The sequence below is a fragment of the Aedes aegypti genome, chromosome 2 (genome assembly GCF_002204515.2).
Source record: "Aedes aegypti strain LVP_AGWG chromosome 2, AaegL5.0 Primary Assembly, whole genome shotgun sequence".
NCBI lineage: Eukaryota > Metazoa > Arthropoda > Insecta > Diptera > Culicidae > Aedes > Aedes aegypti.
The window spans coordinates 51,743,635-51,766,348 of record NC_035108.1 but is presented as its reverse complement, the minus strand read 5'-3'; the positions used below and the strand labels follow the sequence as shown (position 1 = coordinate 51,766,348).

Here is a 22,714-nt window from a genome sequence, read left to right as displayed (position 1 = left end):
CACGTTCTGTTGGGGTCGATCCAAATATGTTGACCAACATTTTTTCAAACTCTGTTACGCTGTTTTACTAACAAATACCCGTACGATCACTTTACCCTAAATCCACCTCCTTCATAAACAATGGACGTCATGCTCGGACGAGCCCTCCTAGTTGCTCGCAATTCGTGAGCAGTTCGTAGAAACACTTATTAGATTGGAGTATACAAAAGATGCTCGCTTTGATAGATGCTGTGGCGGCTTCCCGGCTTGCGCGAAACGGACGCATACAATCTGTTGTTCTGTTCTAAGACGTTCGCGTGCCAGTACCCGAGGCAATGATCAGCAATATGTAGTAGGTTGAAGATCTACGGGTTGGAAGTGAACTTGCTCAGGAAGGGGCATTGGGTGGGCAGAATACATTTTAGATGATAAGTGGAGCAACTCGTCGAATGAATGAACTATATACCGGGTCAGATGATACGGTAGTTTGTTTCTTGCTCATCCGTAGTGCAATGGATTATATTATACTGTTATCAAACGGTGCAATTGTTTGACAACTATTGGACAAATTGAATCGATGATATCACTAATCTAAAGTGAACAAGATTTCCTTAGAGCTATTGTTCATGACGATTCTATACCATTACCAGGAATGCATTTTACCGGAAGACCACTTAACGGAATGCACCATTAGTCGGAAAACTAAATCTTCTATTTTCGAAGACCTTTATCAGTACATTTGTAAACTATTTTTATTCTCTTTCATTTATGCTCAGCACAATTTTTTATCACTCTAACCATGGACATTATCGATTCCCTTGGTTTCCATAAACACGAAAGACATCTCCAAACTGCTATGGACCAAATATTTTGTTGTTCTTGCTGGCGATAGGATTCAACTAGGACAAAGCCTGCTTCTCAAAAACTTGATATTGACAATGCTCTTGAAAGTTTAACAAATTCCATTGTTGAAGCCACGAGCATTGCAATTCCAACATGTGAAGTAAAGTTAGAATCCGTGATTATAGACGATGATCTTAAACTCTTGATCCATCATAAAAACGTGAGGAGAAGACAATTTTAACGCACTCGTGATCCTGCTATGAAAATTATGTGGCAAGATTAGCGGAAAGAAATTAAAACACGATTTTCACAAATAAGTAACAAAAGTTTTGAAAATAAAATTTCTCTATTGGACCCTGGCTCTAAGCCCTTTTGGAAATTATCTAAAATTAAAAAAAAAAAACCTCAGAAGCCAATACCGGCATTGAAAGACGAAAACAAATTATTACTAACTAATTGCGAAAAAGCTCAAAAACTTGCTATGCAGTTTGGAAGCGCGCACAATTTTAGTTTAGGACTTACTAGTCCAATTGAAAATCAAGTTCCTCAGGAATTCGAAAATATTCTCAATCAAGAGAACGTTTTCGAAAATTCCTGGGAGGCTGATTTGGAAGAAGTGAGAACTATTATCAAAACATTCAAAAATTTGAAAGCTCCTGGCGATGATGGAATTTTCTACATCCTCATCAAGAAACTTCCCGAAAGTAGCTTATCATTCTTAGTTGATATATTTTACAAATGTTTTCAATTAGCATATTTTCCTGACAAATGGAAAAATGCTATGGATGTTCCAATTTTAAAACCAGACAAAAATGCTGCAGAAGCTTCTAGCTATCGTCCAATCAGTTTGCTTTCCTCCATCAGTAAACTTTTTGAAAAGGTCATTTTGAACAGAATGATGGCCCACACCAACGAACATTCAATTTTTGCCAATGAACAGTTCGGATTCCGCCATGGACATTCGACCACTCATCAACTTTTACGTGTAACAAATTTGATCCGTTCCAACAAATCTGAAGGCTATTCTACTGGTCTTGCTCTTCTAGACATAGAAAAAGCATTCGACAGTGTTTGACATGAAGGTTTGATTGTAAAATTAAAAAACTTTAATTTTCCAATATACATTGTTAGAATAATTCAAAGTTATCTGTAAAATCGTACACACACTTCAGGTTAATTATCAGAACTCCAGATCTGAAAGACTTCCTGTAAGAGCTGGTGTTCCCCAAGGCAGCATTTCGGGACCAATATTATACAATATTTTCACATCCGACTTACCTGAGTTACCTCAGGGATGTCAAAAATCCTTGTTTGCGGATGACACAGGCCACTCCGCCAAAGGACGAAGCCTGCGTGTCATCTGTAGTCGATTGCAAAATAGTTTGGATATTTTTTCTTCATAATTGCAAAAATGGAAGATTTCTCCTAATGCTTCCAAAACTCAACTAATAATATTCCCACATAAACCAAAAGCTCTTTATTTGGAACCTTCAAGTAGACATGTTGTCATGATGAGAGGGGTTCCAATAAATTGGTCAGAGGAAGTTAAGTGTCTAGAGCTCATACTAGATAAGAATTTAACTTTCAAAAATTACTTTAAAGCATTCAAGCCAAATGTCAGAACTTTGTAAAATGTCTCTATACCCTTATTAATAGAAAATCAAAACTTTGTCTTAAGAACAAGATATTCAAACAAATTTTCAGGCCAGCCATGTTGTATGCTGTACCAATATGGACTATTTGTTGTGATACCAGGAAGAAAGCTTTGCAGAGAATTCAAAATAAAATTTTGAAAATGATTCTGAAGCTTCCTCCCTGAGATACATAGAAATATTCTCCCGAATCTGATTTGACAGCTGCTACGGTTTGATTCGACTTACTTTGTACGAGTGTACGGGACGAAACAAAATGTACAAATGAACTCAGAAAAGAAGTGTTTTATGCGAGGAAGCTCATCAATTTGACGAGTTTATCCACGTCGTTTTGCGGGTTTGATGTATTGACAATTCGATTTACAATTAGAAGTTCGGCAGTCGGCATTCTAATTTAGTGCTTCGCCGATGCATAAGGTATGCCTTTGTCGGCGAACTTTTGTTGGTGATATTTCATTTCTCTTATAAACTTCGGTCTAAAGTTAATCTGAATGCACAATAATTAGTATGAATAAACGAGTTATAACGTGAACTTTCATGCGATTTCTGGTTGTCTGGGTTAGTAGCTTAAGCTCATTACAAGTGTAAAACTGAGAAATGAGAAATAAGAAACGAAGCTCAATAGAATTGATAACTAGTTCAGTTATTGACTACTGCTAGGGATAACCCACGGAATAATATCGTGTTGTTTATGACGTGGGGATAACCAAACATTCCAATCTATCAGACAATATAAAGTAGGCGTCTCGATACTGCATCACTGTCATCACCGCAACCATGACCTACGATCTTACGCTCGCAAAGTTGGTGGACTTGGCCATCGGAACCCCCGAGGTGGGAACCTTCGATCTTACGGCACTGCACAGTTTGCTGCACATCATCGTTCGCAAGTTGGGTTGCCAAAAGTCACAAGTGGAACTGCTACCCGATCACAAAGGGAGACTCGATTGGCTAATTGAATCGTTGGATGAGAACCCGTCCGTTAACGTAGCAGTTGAACAAAGAGATGGCGATGAAGTCTTCCAAGTTCTAAAATTTGAGATTCAAGAACAAGAGCAAGTGGAACAGAGCACGGAGAGTGTTTCCAATAGCTCCGACATGCAGGACATATCACAACGGCTGTCAACTCTGGAAAGTGTTGTATCTGTTTTGCCAAGCCCGGAAAAGCTACAGCGATATCAATCTAGTCGAGAATCGTTGAAGCCTGAGGAATCGGTTGACTTCTTGAATATGGCCTCCCGCCTGGACACCATCGAGGTCAGTTTAGGGAAGTTGACTTCTTTGGCTAACGATCTGCTTTTGGAATTTGCTCGCTTGGAGAAGATGGTACTTCCGTATCTGGAAGGTGGCGATATAGCCGTCATGAAGACCCAAATTGATAACATAAACCATCTTTTGACGACACAGTTTCCCGGATTCTGCTCCAGGCGCTCGTCGGACCCACAACGTGCCTCAAAGCGATTGACGATCAATGCACTTCCAGAAGATTTCTACACTCGAGGAGTTCCTACAATAGCACAGTTACCAACAACCGCCACTAAACGTACCAATTCTCGCTTTCAATCCATGATGGTACCAGATCAGCTGGAGAAAGAGGTCGAGTGCATCAAAAGTGTTCTGAACGGTTTGATCGGGATGTTACCGCTTCCAGATGCTTCCGGGAGCGAATTGGTTCTAAGTAATTCAGAGATATCGTGCGATGAGTCCCAGCCCGCCATGAGAACTAACTTCCATCAGAAGGCGGCCAGTGCCATTATTAATCTACGTTCCGTTCAGAAGGAAATAGACGAGATTTTTCTCGAGAAAGAAGAACGACTAGTCGCTCTGGAAACGGCGCATAAAGAAGTTCTTGATTTAGGAAGCAAGTTGCAAGAAACTAGCGACACAATTAGAGAACAGTTTGATGTGTTGGAGAGCAAGTTAGAGCAGATGAGAGAAGAATTAGTTTTAAATATTGAAGATCGTTACAAAAGCCTCGAAATTAAACTTGAAAAACTATCTGAAAATGTTGAATATCTCAATAATGACACCGTAGGACGAGTTATCCAGCTGGAAATGCAAATCGAAGATCGTCCAGACTTTGCCTTGTTCAGAACCCGAGTATCGTTGGAAACATTCGAAACGGAACTTGCTATTCTCAAGCAGTGCATGGAAGATTTCAAACTAGAATTCGACAGAAACGATTTGCTACAACGAATCGATGCCGTGGCGTTGCAACTCTGCGAAAAGGTGGACCACAAGGAACTGTCTACGTTGGAGATGAAAACCAATAAGAAGTTGTCGCTGTTGCAGTTACGTTTGAACAAATTTCTAGCACTTCAAGAGAGCATCGAAGCGGCCGGAACTAAGCTCAAACTGTCCGGCAACTTTAAGTGCATTTCCTGTGACCACGAAGCTACGGCGAAAGCACTGGCGGAAGTTGCACCGCAATCAAATCCATTCCGAAGTAAAGTGCACTACCCGTATGAAATGGACGCTGGACATGAGACTCGCAAGAATCGGTACTGTGCCGGTTTGCACACTGCAGCTACACTGGCGCGTAAACCGAGGAAAATCAACGTACAGCGGATGTGTGAATCTTTGAAACTGGATCAGCAACTGGACTTGGGTTTGCACGTTGTGTCGCCGGAAAATCCCGCTTATAAAATTCATTTGTAGCTTGTGAATCTTGATTGTGAATTTTGACGCAATCAAGCATGTTGTTCAGTCAGTGCAAACACCACAGCCCAAAAATTACTTTGATTTTCAGTCAAACGTTAAATTTACAAATTCTAAAATAAATCACAAACCAATACAGTTGAATTTGTTAGTATTCCTGTTACTTATGCCATATGCCCTGAGCAATCAAGAAAATGTCTTTTAAGAATAGATCCTCGACCAGTGGGATATGAATGCACGACCCTCAGCTAGGTCTTACTGAATAGCTGCGCGTTTATTTTATACAAAATAGAGAAGCGTGGTAACTAAGAGATCAATCCCAAACGGATGCAATACAACTTGTTTTAGTTTTCTATTACGTAGTAATAAGTAGTTGATAAACTTTTATCTTTTCGAAACCACTATGTCCAGCGAAATAACATGAATCTCACTGGCAGACTACTAACGTCCGGTCCACGTTTCACACTATCAGAGAATGTGCAAAAAAAAAACGATAGAGTAAAGTGGGGCAAAAGTTCGAGTGGGGTAAGAGTTTCTTTTTAAGATTTCTAGCTCAATTCAAAACAAATCTTATAAATGTCATTCTGGTTCGAATGCCATTCAAGTAAGAGACTTTTACTCCAAATATCATAAAAATCGATTTAGATTTGGAAAAATTGTGGCTATTTGTTGTTTTTCGACGTGAACATTGTAATTTTTGGTCAAACTTTCGTTGCATGGAACCAATTGAAGATAAAATATTTTTCAATATTTTATGTAAGGTCGTTTCTAGGCCTATCATAAGGTTGCTTTGACGTGTATTAGATTTTGCATAAATGCTTGAAAACAATTTTTGGCCCATAGTGGGGCAAAAGTTCGAATCAGCGGGGCAAAAGTTCGACCCATGTATAAAATCACGGAAAAATTTTCAAATTGTTTAAAATTCACATATTATCTTCAAATTTAGTAAAATTTGTCTGATCGTGTGAAAACTGTCACCAAAATTTTACATTTCCACTTAGTTTTGCGAAAAACTGCTATTTTTGAGTATATTACAATTAACCCGGTTTTGGGAAATTTTTTGATGAAACTTTAGTGTGTATTTTTCGGCAAACTTAAGTTTACGGCTGGTGTAAAGTATGCCTGTCATAAAAGGATCGATACTTAGTGTTTTAGCCAGCGAACTTTTGCCCCACACTAGATTCGAACTCTTGCCCCACCGGTGGGGCAAAAGTTCGAATAAGACAATAAATTTTGAAACTGTTATAACTAAAAATGGATAAATATTTGGACACAAGTTTGTTCAGTAAAATTATAGCCAATATGTTGAAGGTTCACTGTATGGTATTTGTTTTGTTTAAACTGCTATTGTTTTCCTGGAAACTTTGATTATACCACTAAGGTCGAACTTTTGCCCACCTTACTCTACAAACGGGCACAAGCCGGAGATGAACGATGACGACGACGGACTGGCTCTCCCTCTCGCAATACACAGCTTCTCGTCAAAATGATGCAAATTTCCGTTTGAGTGTCTTATCGTGCGGGGCTGGCGGAAAAGTGCGTCAAACCCAATCGAGTATATACAGAGGCAGTATTGGATTTGCCTTATTTAACTTAAAATTTGGATCAGTATTATGTTAGTATTATAATAATCTGTATAATATTGTACTTACTGAGTAATTTCGTCCAGTTTCCGGCCGTATTTTAGTGCTTCATCTTCATCAGCCTTTCGCAATGCTTGTTAAGTCCTTCTAAAAACATCGTATTAAAAATTTAAAAAAGGATTTTTTTTGTTCCCTCTTACGGTGAGAAAGGTAACCGTTTCTATTTTGTACATTCCAATTGTGCTGCCTATGACAATGTTGCTGCGGATACAAATTGTTTCAATTTCGGCTCTTCATCAACAGAAAGTTATAGAAATGTGCCTACTTCAGGTAACATGCTTTTTTTTTTGAGAATATTCGATACAAATAATTAGTGGAACGGTCAAAATTGAAACTATATATGAAGTAGTTAAAATAGGGAAACAAATTACAAATAAAATATTATCGAACTTTTTTCTCTTTTTTTTTGCTTTTGGAATATTCGATACGAATAATTAATCTTCTTCTTCTTCTTGGCATTAACGTCCTCACTGGGATAGAGTCTGCTTCTCAGCTTAGTGTTCTTATGAGCACTTCCCACAGTTATTAACTGAGAGCTTTCTTTGCCTAAGTTGCCATTTTCGCATTTGTATATCGTGTGGCAGGTACAATTATACTCTATGCCCAGGGAAGTCAAGGAAATTTCCTTTACGAAAAGATCCTGGACCGACCGGAAATCGAACCCAAACACCTTCAGCATGGCTTTGCTTTGTAGCGCCATCCTTAGATGCAACGTTCAAAATTCAAACTATGGATGAAGTATTTAAAATATGGGAAACAAATTACGAATAAGATAGTTATCAGATTACGGTATGATAATAGATCAATATATTGTTTATCTCGAGCACATCCTCGCTTTCTAATGGTAAAGATGGTAAGCTATTATTTTTTAACATAATAATAATAATAATAATAATAATAATAATAATAATAATAATAATTATAATTGATACCAGTTTTAAACCTGGATCATTTAGATTCATAAGATATTCAAACTTTAACGTTTGGGGGTCATGCACAAATTACGTCATGCTCCAAGGGGGTCAAGCCAAGCCTTGCAAAATTTTCGAAGGACTCATACAAAAACGTGACAAAGGCGGTTGAAAAAGTAAATTCTCCACATGTTTTGTTCAGCTCATCGAACAAAATATGTGGAGAAGTTGCTATCATCATTCGTACGATTATGAAATTCCGTCGTCAATTTTGATTTACATTATTTACATTATTGAATTTATATTATCAATGTTTTTGATTTTTTTTAGTTTTTGTATTAAAACATAGCTTGGCTTGGTACTTTGATTCATTTTTCATTTATTTAGTTAACATCTACACAGATAACACTGAATCAACAATTTCACGCCACAATACTCGGTTCGTGGCCGCATCTCTCCATCCTCGGTTCTGCCCCACGCTCGCCAAATCGATACGCACTTGATCCGCCCACCTAGCTCGCTGCGCTCCACGCCTTCTTGTACCAACCGGATCCGAAGCGAACACCATCTTTGCAGGGTTGCTGTCCGGCATTCTTGCAACATGCCCTGCCCATCGTATCCTTCCAGCTTTGGCCACCTTCTGGATACTGGGTTCGCCGTAGAGTTGGGCGAGCTCGTGGTTCATCCTTCGCCGCCACACACCGTTCTCCTGCACACCGCCGAAGATCGTCCTAAGCACCCGACGTTCGAAGACTCCAAGTGCTTGCAGGTCCTCCTCGAGCATCGTCCACGTTTCATGCCCGTAGAGGACTACCGGCCTTATGAGCGTTTTGTACATGGTACATTTGGTGCGGGCGTGAATCTTTTTTGACCGCAGCTTCTTCTGGAGGCCATAGTAGGCCCGACTTCCACTGATGATGCGCCTCCGTATTTCACGGCTAACGTTATTGTCAGCCGTCAGCAAGGATCCAAGGTAGACGAACTCGTCGACCACCTCGACCCGTCTATCGTAACACTGCTACCTAGGCGAGCCCTGTCGCACTCGGCCCCACCAGCATGTACTTTGTCTTGGCCGCATTCACCACCTTTTCAAATGTTCGGCCGATGATGTCCATATCATCCGCGAAGCAAACAAATTGACTGGATCTCGTAAAAATCGTACCCCGGCTGTTAAGCCCGGCTCTCCGCATAACACCTTCTAGCGCAATATTGAACAACAGGCACGAAAGTCCATCACCTTGTAGTTGTAGTCCCCGGTGGGATCCAAACGAACTGGAGTGTTCGCCTGAAACCTTCACACAATTTTGCACACCTTCCATCGTCGCTCTTATCAGTCTCGTGAGCTTCCCGGGAAAGCTGTTCTCGTCCATGATTTTCCATAGCTCTACGCGGTCGATACTGTCGTATGCCGCCTTGAAATCGATGAAAAGGTGATGCGTTGGGACCTGGTATTCACGACATTTTTGGAGGATTTGCCGTACAGTAAAGATCTGGTCCGTTGTCGATCGGCCGTCAACGAAGCCGGCTTGATAACTTCCCACGAACTCGTTTACTACGGGTGACAAACGACGGAAGATGATCTGGGATAGTACTTTGTAGGCCGCATTTAGAATGGTGATCGCTCGAAAGTTCTCACAGTCTAACTTGTCGCCTTTCTTGTAGATGGGGCAGATTACCCCTTCCTTCCACTCCTTCGGTAGCTGTTCTGTTTCCCAGATTGTGCCTATCAGCCGGTGCAGACAAATAGCCAGCCTTTCCGGACCCATCTTTATGAGTTCAGCTCCGATACCATCCTTACCAGCAGCTTTATTGTTCTTGAGCTGGTGAATGGCACCCTTAACCTCCCTCAAAGTGGGGGCTGGTTGGTTTCCATCTTCCGCAGTACTGACGAAGGCATTTCCTCCGTTGTCCCGTCCTTCATTGCCTGTGCTCTCAGCACCATTCAGGTGCTCGTCGAAGTGCTGCTTCCACCTTTCGATCACCTCACGCTCGTCCGTCAGAATGCTCCCATCCTTACCCCTGCACATCTCGGCTCGCGGCACGAAGCCGTTGCGGGATGCGTTGAGCTTCTGATAGAACCTACGCGTTTCCTGAGACCGGCACAGCTGTTCCATCTCCTCGCACTCCGTCTCCTCCAGGCGGCGTTTTTTCTCCCGAAAGAGGCGGGTCTGCTGTTGCCGTTTCCGTTTATAGCATTCCACGTTCTGCCGGGTCCATTGCTGCAGCATGACCGCCCGCGCTGCATTCTTCTCCTCCAAAACCTCCTGGCACTCATCGTCGAACCAATCGTTCCGTCGACTCCGTCTCACGAACCCGACGTTGCTCTCAGCTGCATCGTTGATGGCTGCTTTTACTGTTCTCCAGCAGTCCTCAAGAGGGGCTTCGTCCAGCTCACCCTCATCCGGTAATGCAGCCTCGAGTTGCTGCGCGTATGCCGCTGCGACATCCGGTTGCTTGAGCCGCTCTAGGTCATACCGGGGCGGCCGTCGGTACCGTACGTTGTTAACGACGGAGAGTTTTGGGCGCAGTTTGACCATCACCATCACCTGACGTCGATTATGTCGGAGAAGTGCCGACCATCAATCAGAACGTGGTCGATTTGCGATTCTGTCTGCTGTGGTGATCTCCAGGTGTATCGGTACGGAAGGCTGTGCTGGAAGTAGGTGCTACGAATGGCCATATTCTTGGAGGCGGCAAAATCAATTAGTCGTAGGCCGTTTTCGTTCGTCAGCCGGTGGGCGCTGAACTTTCCAATCGTCGGTCTGAATTCCTCCTCCTGGCAAACCTTAGCGTTTAGATCTCCTATGATGATTTTGACGTCGTGGCTTGGGCAACTGTCGTACTCGCGTTCAAGCTGCGCGTAAAAAGCGTCTTTATCATCATCAGTGCTTCCGGAGTGAGGGCTGTGCACGTTTATTATGCTGAGGTTGAAGAACCGGCCTTTGCACATTCTCTCATTGATCGGCCACCACCCGATCACGCGCCTCTGCATATCACCCATCAGTATAAAAGCTGTTCCCAGCTCATGTGTATTGCCGCAGCTCTGGTAGATGGTATGGTTACCTCTAAACGTTCGCACCATTGATCCCTTCCAACACACTTCCTGCAACGCTACGATGCCGAATCCACGGTCCTTCAGCACGTCGGCGAGTATGCGTGTGCTCCCGATGAAGCTGAGAGATTTACAGTTCCACGTACCGAGCTTCCAATCGCTAGTCCCTTTACGTCGCTGTGGTCTTCGCCGATTGTCCCGGTTCGTATTCTCTCGTTGATTATTCGTTGCTTGATTTTTTTACGGCTGGCTTGCAGGCCTGACACCAACCCCCTAGATTTCCGGAGGACCATTCCCCCTAAATGTTCGGAGGACCATAGTGCGCAGTTTGATCAGCCGCCCCTGACATGGGGAACAGACGCTGTTGTGAGCCGCTCCTAACATGGAGTACAGACGCTCAAGGTTTGCAGAAGCAAAAGCAAAAGCAAACCCCCCCCTTCCCTGTCAGCATACGACCAAAGTTCCCACCGGGGGTTGGTTACCCGATCTTCCCTAAGGTTACTCGTACCCCGGCCAGTACCGCGAGGAGGTAGGGATAGGAGTTGCTGGGCAAGAGGCTAAGGACCGCACAAAGGGGTCTATTTTATTCCTTCAGGTACGCGAGGTACCAATGGTACGCCATGCCCAGCCATTTACCAGCCATCGTTTAAGCAAAGGGGAGCAAAAACTTCAAAATTTGCATCAGTGTACTATCCATAGTTGTTTTTCAAGTTTTCACTGTTTTTTCTTTCGGGAATCTCACTTACACTAGTAAAAAGAGAGTCCATTACGCGATGCCCGGATCTGAAAACACTGGCGGACAGTCTTTTCACACACCGATAATTGTGTATTTTAAACATATTTAATGATAGTGGAGTCACCGAACTTCCAAAATATCTCTATTTAAACAGTTTTGGATAAAACATTCTACCGTGATGAATTAAAATCCGGACGGTACCAATATCCGCACACTTGATTAATTGATTAATTTATGCATAATTTGAATGTTTTTATGTTTGGGATTTTTACATAGTCCATACTTCAAACATTGAAGATTATTATACTATCATTTTCAATTTTGTTAACATTGCCAAATAATTGATAAAAATAACAACACGTTGATCGTTTCTGTCGGACGTCATTCTTTCGTAGTCCATGTTAATTGACTTCACCATCACCATGATCTGGTTGATCAGACGTGCGTTAGCCGTTACGCCTTTGAAAGTTGCTTATTTTCCACAGATAAAAATACCTCGATTTTTCACCTTAACCCTCAACCTTCTTTATTTATGCCAAATCTTACATCAAGTTATTTTCTACCCCTACCTCAGCCATACATAAATCTACCTAATAGCATAAACATAAACATACGGCGCTCATTCTCACGCGACGCTCCCGCCTAAATGTTTCTTATCACATGTAGAACTCAACTTAACGAACGGGAGCGTAGAATCGCTCTGCTTCTCTTTGCGAGAACATCAATCCCCCTTTCATTCCATGCTATATCCAATTCGAGAAAGGGGGACTCAATTGCGACTTGCGGAAGCTCCCACCGCTCAGAGTGAGAATGTCCTTTGTGCAATGCGGTTCAGTCGCCGAGGACCATGACCGCTGAGCTCGCAAAAGGACGGTCGGTGGAAAATCCATTTTATTCGGACCAATCCGTGCAGTTAATTGCCGTGTGGAAAACCTAGCAGCTGCTGTTATATAGTGAGTGGATTTTAAACATGCCCAAGTGATACATCGATAATGAATAATCTAGTGAAGAGGTGTGGATTTTCCTTTCGTCGAAGCGCTGTGAAGCAAAAGGGAAAATCAATCGCGAAAAGGTGAATCACAAGCGGATGTGAAGTTTTTCCGTGACTCGATTCAAGTTCGAGACGGAAAATGAGATAAAATCTGAAGGATAATTGATGGTGCCGAAGGTCACATTCACGGTTCACAGTGCTTTCAGTGAAGTGTTTGACGCTTTTTTTGGATACGACGCATAATGTGAAACAGATGAAAATGAATGATAAATGTGTAAATCTGCTGAGCTAAAAGTGAAAATTGTGTTTCTTCAAGAAGATTAAAAAAATTGAAGATAAAAAAGCGTACGCCAGCAAGTATCAGTGGTGGTGGTGAGAGTCATTGTTATAGTCTGAGTTGTGAATCGGATGCTGGGTATCCGGACGCACGGCACATAGCAGATCCTGTAGCGAAGCGTGTCCTGCCGAGTCGGAGCGAAGGAAACCAAATTTGAGCAAAAGGTAGGGCGCTTTCTCGTGAGTTTCGGTAGCATTTCGCAGCATGGCGTGGATGGCGTTATTCGGGTGTTGCGATAATACAATAATCGTGCTGAACGTTGTTTACAAACGGAGAATAATCAAATGTGGTATAACTATAGCTATATCGCTATATATGTACAGTGTTTGCTACTCTGTAGAAATAAATGGGTTTCAATGGCTTTAATAGTTTTAACGCTGTAGTTGAACATTTTCTGATTTTTTTTTCTTAAAGGCATTTTTAACTCAAAACGCAAATTGCGTAAAAACTGCTTTTTCTTAACTGAACGAAACTTTGCACATGTATCAATGGCTATCCAATATAACATATTCCATCGAAGTTTCGATAAATTTTGTACGTTTAGAAAAGAATTATCAAACGTGTCACAATTTATCTTGCGAGTAGCAAATCACGTACAATTGACAACTGTTACGTGGAGCACATAGTAATAAAAATAACAATATTTTCTGTTCTAATAACATTCTGTATCATATTTAGAAAAAAAAATATGGAAAGTGTCATAAATAGTCATTCTGAAAATGCCCTATTTATTTGAGCTGGTTATGCTCTCTAATGATTTCATTGAATATAGTTTTTCATCGAAATACTGTCATATTACAAAATACTCAGTCATTACACAATGAACCAACGCTGCATCTTCGGTGAGAACCTCACTATGTAACACCACATACACGTAGTGAAGTGAAACTTGCCACGTTCGGAAGAAGTGTAAATTATTTTGGCAAACATTCAATTTTGTTTGTTGTCGCTAATTCGCTTCGAATGGATGGCTGTTTCGAGGAAAGCGATTGAACCGTCGTCGATGTCATCGTTGAAGATGACGATAATGCTATACGTCGATATTGCGTGAGAGTCGTTAATTCGTTTAAACAATGTTTTTTTTTAGGCGGTTTCACATTCTGAATAGGATGTTTGTTATTTATCGATGCGTAAACTCTTCGTACGAAGCAAATGGTCTCTTGAAAAACTGTCAACATAGCCGACATGCTTCTCCCAAGATATCGTTAGGGAGTGCATAATTGAAATTATTCTAACTTTATATGAAAATCAATAAATAAGCATTTAAATAACTCTTCAGTGTTCCACATTCTTCAAATTAATAGCATCTTCCCAACTAACAATTCAGAGCCACTAACAAGCATGCATGTTTAATTATTGTTCAATAATGGTAATGACAGCTAAATAAAAATTTTGCTCTATAAAGAACTGAGAAGGTGCTTTTTTAACACAAACTTAGATCAATGTTCAACGTTATGCATTAGAATGAACAAAAGTTGAATCGCCACTTATTAAACGTTTCCAAAGATTCTCATTCGACTAGTCAATATTGTTTTACTAATGAGCTGAACAAGACATGTTTCCCCTAATTAAAAAGCCAATATTCCACTTAACAATTGTATATGTATAAAAGGATATTCAGAAGACGAACTAACGTTTTACTTGCATCGCACTTCAGCTATTTCCACATGTTTAACATAAGCATGAATAAGAGCTGAATAAGTATCTTATAAAATCCTAATTCAGCTTCGGTATATTATAAGAACAGTTGATCCAATAGAGGCTAAAATGACGATTAACAAACACATTGTTCAGTAATAAATAAGCCTTGTAAAAGCGATCACACTATAGCAAAATTTCATAAAATGGACAAAATATCCGAAACGCGTGTTGAGTTCCGAATGCATTTCAAAGCTTATAACTTATGCTTTCTCAAAACTTTTTGAATAGTCGTTCAGAAAATAAACATGGTCAGCCTCCAGAAATGTAGGATTATTTTGAAAAACAAACATTTGAGCTAAGTATTCCTAGTAGGAGCGAAGTACTGACAAACAAAGCGTGATATTGACTTGATTGACATAAAAGATCTGAAGACAACATCAAAATTTTGTTTGATTTCAGTATGTAGTTAATTTTAGATATCGTTTCCAGATCTCTCAGGTTATTATCACTTTCTGCTATCCATATTATAATTAGCTATTGCTAAGCTTTTTTTGCCTGCTCGGGATGTTGTGCCGTACAATAAAAGTGGACATTTCTTTGACAGAATTGATTAAATAAATATCTATACCGAGCTACATTAAAAATGACATTTCTTCCCAACTGAATAGTGCGATCTAAGAAAAATGATTTACTTGGCCATTTCTGAAAAAAATCTCATGCGTCAAGATATTCGAACATTTTTCTATTCAGGCGCATAGTCTTCAGAACACTTCAAATGATTTAAATATATTCATAATAGGTTTATGAAAAATACAAATCAATAATATAATTAATTAATACAAATATAATTCATGAAATAAATGAATTTCAATTTAAGTTAATATATCATTAAAATTGAAGTTTTGAACAAACTTAAAATTATAAGAAATTAGATTAAGGTGAAGATGCATCGAAGCCAAACCTCAAATTTTCAAGAACATAAATCTAGAGAACTAAACATCCGTTCAAGCTGAAAACTTTATCGATTGGTCACCACCAGCGTGTGACCAAGAGTTCTGTTTGATCCTTCGACCTTGACGCTTGCTCCTGGGCAGTGCGTCAAGAAAGCCCGAACAGTTTTTTTTTTTTTTTATTCTTTTTGGGTCGCGCGCTTATTTTTTTTCCTGAGTGCTTTTTTATAGCCGAGCAAACGAGTGAAGCCGAAAGTGGATTGTGGCTGCTCAGTCAAGGATAACGGATCAATTGGTGAGCTCGTTTCATGCTACTATTTCTAATCTATAAAATATGTATGACTGCACATTCAATCGTTACAATGGTGGGATGTAAATATGATTTTTCAACAAACTATGGATGGTTCGTCACTGTGAGTGTCGACACAAACTCTGATTCATGATTTATTTATGTTTAACATTTTTTTTTCAGAACACCTCTTATGTTCCTTTATTTTTGTAATTAAAAAAAACTTTGAATGGTTCGACACTACAAGTGTAGACTTGCGAAAGGTTCACTTTATTCAACAAACTTTGGATGGTTCGCCACTGTAAGTGTCGGCATAATAATAAGAGTGTTCTATGATGTCCCAACCAATCGAGTTTTTTGTTTCTTTTCAAATGAGTAAAATATAATAACACATGCTTTCGTCCTGACAGCTGTAGGAATGTTACATTTAGGTATTTGTTCAACAAACTTTGAATGGTTCGTCACCTCAAGTGTCGGCATAATTTTCCTCTACATAGAAATTGTTCATATCAATTGAAAATATTATATTTACGTATAAGCATGTATATATCTCACAAATCATTGTTTATCATGGTCTAATCGCTTATCAAAGTGAATCCTATGACCCAACGATCCTCTCCATTAACAAACATCCCTCCCAGTAACCTTTGTGGAGATGCAGAGGCAAACACGGTCTCCAAATAGCAAAGGTTACACACTAACATTCCTTCCCTCAATCCCACCTGACTGCAAGGACGTGGCCGGCGCCGTTATTGACCCTGTATAAATAGAGGCACTGAATTATGCACACTGAAGAAGATTATGGCCAATCCCAGCCGAACTTCTAGTTGATTCTTTGTGCATTTTCACTGACTTCGGTCAATCACGGAATAGCAACCATTGATATGTGTAGTCAGTCTAAGCTAAGCTAAGCTAAGCTGGTCACCACCAGCGTGTGACCAATCGATTAGGTTTTCAGCTCGAATCGCTGCGCAGTCTGGTTCTCTAGATTTGTGCTCTTGAAAATTTGAGGTTTGGCTTCGATGCATATTCACCTTAATCATTCCAGACTGATTTCACTTTGTGTGAATAAACATTATTTTTGACCATCATTGACATAAATTTTCTCACTGTGCGCTTAAAATAGCCGACTGAACTCAGCTTGGATCAGCACTAAACAGCAGCTGAATAATATGCTTGTTCAGTTGTTGATTAGCGTACCATGTGTTGATTAGACGATGTCGAATAGAAGCTCAAACAAGATTAATATTCAGCTATGAGAGGTTTATATTTTGCACTGGACGATTCATTCATCAATTCTAGGATGGCGCAGATGGCAAGGCATACCGCTGACGATAGGAAGGTCTCGAGTTCGAATCTAGTATCCAGGTGATTTTTAAATATGGTTGTCATATCATGATAATTGTGTACACTACATTTAAATTGAAGCGCCTGAAAAATATTTTTTTGTTTTTTATTTGTTTTTAATTATTTTTGGACCAGTCGTATAAAAGCTGAACTAAATGTTTGTAAAACGATTTAAAAGCTGAAAAATAAAGTTGGAATTCGACGACATGCTTTAAAGTTTCTCCAGATTTGTGTGAACAACGCCTGAACAAAGGTTAGCCATGAAAATTATTAAAATGTTATTAAACATTATGCTGAATAAAACTGCCATAATGGTGTTTCTTAAATGAGTGAATGTTAGTTGGGTTAGCATCGCTATGTAAGATATCTTCAATGGTTTTGTATGTTTGTAGTATTTTTTAGAACTTTGTTTAGGTTTTTAAAGTACGTCTTAAAATACAAAGGAATCTGATTTAAAGTCATGATGTTAGACTGATTTAAAAAGAATGCATTTTCGAATTTCGTGCCTCTGAAAAAGAAGCCAGTGAGGATATACTTTATCATCATTTAATTGAATTCAGTAAAAAATCAGCACGTTGGTATGAAAGGAACAGTTGTTGAATTCAACGTTGCATGTTTTGGTATGAAAATAAAAAAAAGCCAAAATAAACATTTCCGAATGATCCAGATTTGAACCTTCACCTTCGGAGTGCAAGTCATGTATCTTAACTCGACACCAACTCGCATCTGTTAGAAGTAATTGAACTCAATATGCTTCTAGTATCAGCTGTCAATGCTTACTTGCACATAAGAGACGTGATGTTCTAAATCAACGATTATTCTTAGCATATCATTCTGTAGCCTTTTTTTTTTTTGAACCTTAAGCTAAGTATGCTGTTCCGCTCAAGAAAAGTAAAAATTTCTGCCCAAGAAATTGTCAAGAAATTTCTTACAGTGAGCTCCATTTGAATTGACATTTCTTCTAACTGCGTACTGCGATCAAAGAAAAATGCTTTTCTTGAGCATTTCTTGCAAGAAATTTCCCACGCATCGAGTAGGCGATTACTTTTCTGTCGAAGCGCATACTTCGCTTAAGGGAAAAATATAAGAAAAAATAATTCTTAATTTTTCAGTCGAATTCCGTCCATAACTTCTTACACAGGAATCGCAGTAGGCAGCAAAATGGATTATTCTACACGCGTTCTGCTGAAAGCAGCATCGATGCCAAACATCAAATTATCGGGAGCGCGGATCTGAAGTGCCGGAAAGCGGATCAGGCAGGGTGGTGGATCGATTTGTCAAACGCTGGTGATGACCAATCGATTAAATCTTTAGCTTGAACCGCTTTCTGGTTCTCTAGATTAATGCTTTTGAAGGTTTAAGTTTTGCTTTGTTTAATCTTCACCAGAAAAATGTTTTCACGTCGCCGGAGTGATATTTTGCTAATGTGAAAAGAACATGCTGATAAAAGTAGCTTACAGCTGCTCAATTGAGAATGGTAGACTAATTTGATGAGCTCGTTAAAAGCTTTTATTATAAACTTATTATAAACGAAACATAAACAGTTCTTCATTGTAAGTGTCGACGTAGACTTTTGTATATTAACATTGAGAACCCCATACCTTTCATTTTATCTGATTTTTCATTATAGAAAATAACCTTTGAATGGTTCGACGCTAAAAGTGTCGATTAACCATATGTTCACGATGTCTTTAGAGTATTGATAGGTGATTTTCTAACTAAGGTTCCATGAATCGCATCACTTACCACGGGGAATCCTGATCATGCAGCTATGATTCATCCCCACTAACAAAACTCCTTCCCATGGCAACCATGGAGATGCAGAGGTGATCTCGGTCTCTGATAACAATGGATGTTACACTAACACTCCTTCCCTTCCCCGATGACCGTAAGGACGTGGCCGGCGCGGTTATTGATTTTTTTTAATGTTTGGAGTTCTCGAAAGTGTACATTAAGGCCTTATTTGCTGCTGAACAGGAATCGCTAAAGAAATTTCTCGCCGATTCCTTGCAGAAATTTTCTACAGCGACTCCCGTTTGAACTGACAGTTCTTTTCAACTGCGTACTGCGATCAGAAAAAAGCGCTTCCTTGATCGATTCCTTGCAGGAATTTTCCACGCATCAAGATAGGCCAAGAAATTACTTGTCAGCAGCGAATCAGGCTTAAAGATGGAAAGCTACTCCCAAGCTACATCTCTTGGTTTCTTGTGCAACTTCGATTGTTCTGGTCAATCATGGAGTAACACTACGTACGTAGGTACTACGAATTGTACGGTCATCAATGCTTATGCTTAATTCCGTCCATAACTTCTTGCACAGTATCCATAACTTCATCAAAAAATACAAAAATAAATTAAACATTGATCTATATCTAAGAAATATATTTTGACTTATTTCTTATAGAATTACTTTTAGAAACACCGTCTGGTTTAGACATTTTCTTGAAAAAATGACAGATAAGGTAGACAATGGTCTACCTTATCTGTTTTTTTTTATTATTTTCAAGAAAATGTCTATACCAAGCGGTGTTTCTATTATTTTGACTTATTTCTCAGATATAGATCAATGTTCCATTGATTTTTGTATTTTTTGATAAAGTTTTTTTTTTTGCATTTTCCCCACAATATCCTTTTAGAAATACTTAGGTACCCGAACAAATTTGGACCTTAAATCAGAATAACAAAATATGCATCGAAATCCATCGAACGATGGCGAAGACACAAAAATTTGAAACTTTGTTGTGGTCACCCAGTACTATAAAGATGAGGCGAATCACCTTGGAATATAAGATGATCTAAGACATCCACTGCACGTCATTCATCATTTATTCCAACTATGCGGATACAAAAAAAATATGATTGATTCCCATGAAACGAAAAAAAAGTCTCATTCAATTAACCTTTATCTGTTTTTGAGCACAATCGCATCCGGGAACATCTGCGAACTTGCTTGCTGCATCAGAACTAAACATCGCCCTAGCTTTAACCAACGCATCGAAAATTGAGGTGCACCTTCGTGCTGAAATGAGTAATTAATATGTTTTATAGTGGTTCCTGACCAGCGAAGATTCACGAGGTAATGCTAAATAATTTCCCACGATTCGGCGCCCATAGACAGCGACAGCCATATACATGAAGTGATGAACGGCAGCTGTGTTAATAACGTCATCATTGCTAATGGATCTGCTGCCCGTTTGCGTTATGCTTAAACTGGCTTCCAAAAGTTTAAGGTTTACCTTGTTTGATGACTAAGAATGAGTGGAAACCGTTTGACCCTATCATGCAGATAAGTGGCATATGAAATTGATTTTAGCGAGTAAGATAGGTAATAGTTGCACTCACGTTTTATGTATGCATACCGGTGAGGTCAATTTGCCTCGTCTACGTCTGATAAACAGACTCACAAACGTTTGCTACCGGAACAGCAATCAGTGCCATTTGATCTAATGAAATACTAACATCTGGAATAAGCAATTGAACGTAAAACAAATGAAGCTATGAACAACACACTGGAAAGCCAATAACTGTTTCGCGCAGCGTTACCAACCTTCCTGTCTAACTTTGCATCCCAACTGGGACAGAGCCTGCGTCTCAGCATTGCATATTATGAGCACTAGCAAGTAACATTATAGCCGATAATATTTTTTTTAGATTTTATTTAAGTGAGTTTCAACTCATCTGACAAGTTCGGCACTCAAGTAGCCGAATAATAGTTTATTCAGATGAAGTATGCTTGTGAATGATTTGTTCAATTATTCTTATCCAGCAAAATGTTTTTGGGTGCCACAGTTATTACTGAGAGCTCTCTTCGCCAACTGACCATTTTTGCATTCGTGCATCGTGTGTCAAGCAGGAAGATACAACATGTCCTGAGAATTGACAAAATTTGCTTTACGAATAGATCCTCGCTCTGTGGGATTCGAACCTATGATCTTGATGGATATCTTCAACTAAGGGTATATGGAGCACGGCGATGAAGGGATGAAAGGATTAATTCCCAACCGGCATGTTTTTGAATTAGACATTTGACTAATTTTATGCTTGCGCTTGATGTATTTCACCTATTTCATGAAACATAAACAACATGACTAAATGACTAATCACTTCAAACTATGGAAATTTATAAGAAACGGTCACTAGTTTCGTAAACAAAATGGTCTGTAAGAGGATACCCCCTCTAAACCCGTTGACTACCATTTTGCAATACGCAGCTAAGAATTCAACTGCCATGAGTATATACCTACAGCTTGTATATTCGGTCTGACATTATCAATTTCTAGAACTAGCGAAAGGTTTGTCTTGAACAAGATCTAGCACTCGTGGATCACTAGTGCCGCAATGAAATGAAACAATATTGCGAATCAATCAAAATTTTACTTATTTTGTTCACATAAAATGCCTTGTATTCCAATTTTGATCTCGCACAGAAACATAACACGAGGAAGACATATCATAGACATAAGAAAATTATAGTGTTTGTCTGTACTCTTAATAGGCATTCCAACATAATTTAAGGTCTTATCTGAATAGTTCCAAGTCCCGAGATATTTTTGAAAATCCCAAGGTTTCGCGGAAATGCACATTGAACTATAAAATACTGATGTATCATTTTCAAATAATAACTCAAGAGCAACCGGAATGTTGACCGGTGAGTGTTTTTCTGCATAAATATGTTAAAGTTCTTGCATTTAGCTTATAATTGATTTCTATCGAGGTTATGCGTTCACTTAAGCTTACAGTGCGACTACTATTTACTGTCAGTAAAATAAATGATCATTAAAAAATGCTTGTATGAATTTCAATTTCCAGTGTTTATCCAGTTTTGTACATCTATAACTTTTGTCTGCAATTAAAAACACTTTTGTCTTGAATGTGCATAAGTAGAATATTCCTTTGTTTCACAGCCACTTCCAGAAGCATATATGTTAACCAAATAAGCCACATTTTACACTAAAAGTTCCTACAATCAGTTGATTGCCACTCCTGGTTAGTCTGAAAGATTGTGGTAACACCCAAGTAGCACACCATGTCATTAATAAATCACAGCAATTTGTGTGTAACAAACTCAAAGAAAATGGCAAAGCCAATGCACCGAAATATTGAACAGCTATGTAACGAAAAAAGCGCAGGAGGTGGAGCCAATATGTAACAAGTGAAGCAAATTATTACTAGTCACATATGAATTACAGTCGTTTAAATTGCTACAACTATGCAACAGACAAACATCGCAAGTTAATTGCAGAATCCTGGACAAAATGTTACCAAAATACATGTCGTTAAATTTAATTTTAGCTAAACAAAATATTTACAAAAGAAAAACAAAATCAAAAAGAGAATTTTAAGCCATTTAATTATTTTAAGCCTCTTCATATTTATTTTCATACTTAAATTACCGCAACTTTTAATGCGATTCAATATTTACCGTGATATTTTATATGATAATTTGGAAAAATACATGCGCCTCGAAAATATAAGCATTTTTTCCTGACATTTTTGAAATATCAATTGTTGGTGCATGCAAAATGTTCACGGTACTGATCTATTTTCGATTCACCACCCACCATCTCACATGCACTACATTCTAAAAGATTTAAGCATAGGTACGCATTCATCAATCTTGATTACATTGCTTATAATTAAAATAAGTTATAGTAGAAAGTATCAAAAAATCAATTTTTTTTATGTT

The 22,714-nt window shown here is 39.1% G+C and overlaps 2 protein-coding genes across 3 annotated transcripts in view; both read left to right on the top strand.

Annotated features, from left to right (window-relative positions):
- The first annotated feature begins 3,251 nt into the window (after positions 1 to 3,251).
- Positions 3,252 to 5,132, top strand: LOC110676807. Its single transcript, XM_021846023.1, has one exon. It carries the CDS (start codon positions 3,252 to 3,254, stop codon positions 5,130 to 5,132), a length of 1,881 nt encoding a protein of 626 aa, XP_021701715.1.
- A 7,113-nt stretch (positions 5,133 to 12,245) lies between these two features.
- LOC5564096 overlaps positions 12,246 to 22,714 on the top strand; it is a 49,832-nt gene continuing 39,363 nt past the window's right edge. The window contains exon 1 of one of the 2 annotated variants that reach the window (XM_021840832.1): positions 12,246 to 12,966. The gene's annotated coding sequence lies outside the window, so the exon portion shown is untranslated. The remainder of the gene's footprint in view (positions 12,967 to 22,714) is intronic. The other variant, XM_021840833.1, reaches the window with a different exon arrangement.

Excerpts from the sequence above, each read along its gene's own strand:
- LOC110676807 (XM_021846023.1), top strand. The coding sequence starts at position 3,252 with ATGACCTACGATCTTACGCTCGCAAAGTTGGTGGACTTGGCCATCGGA.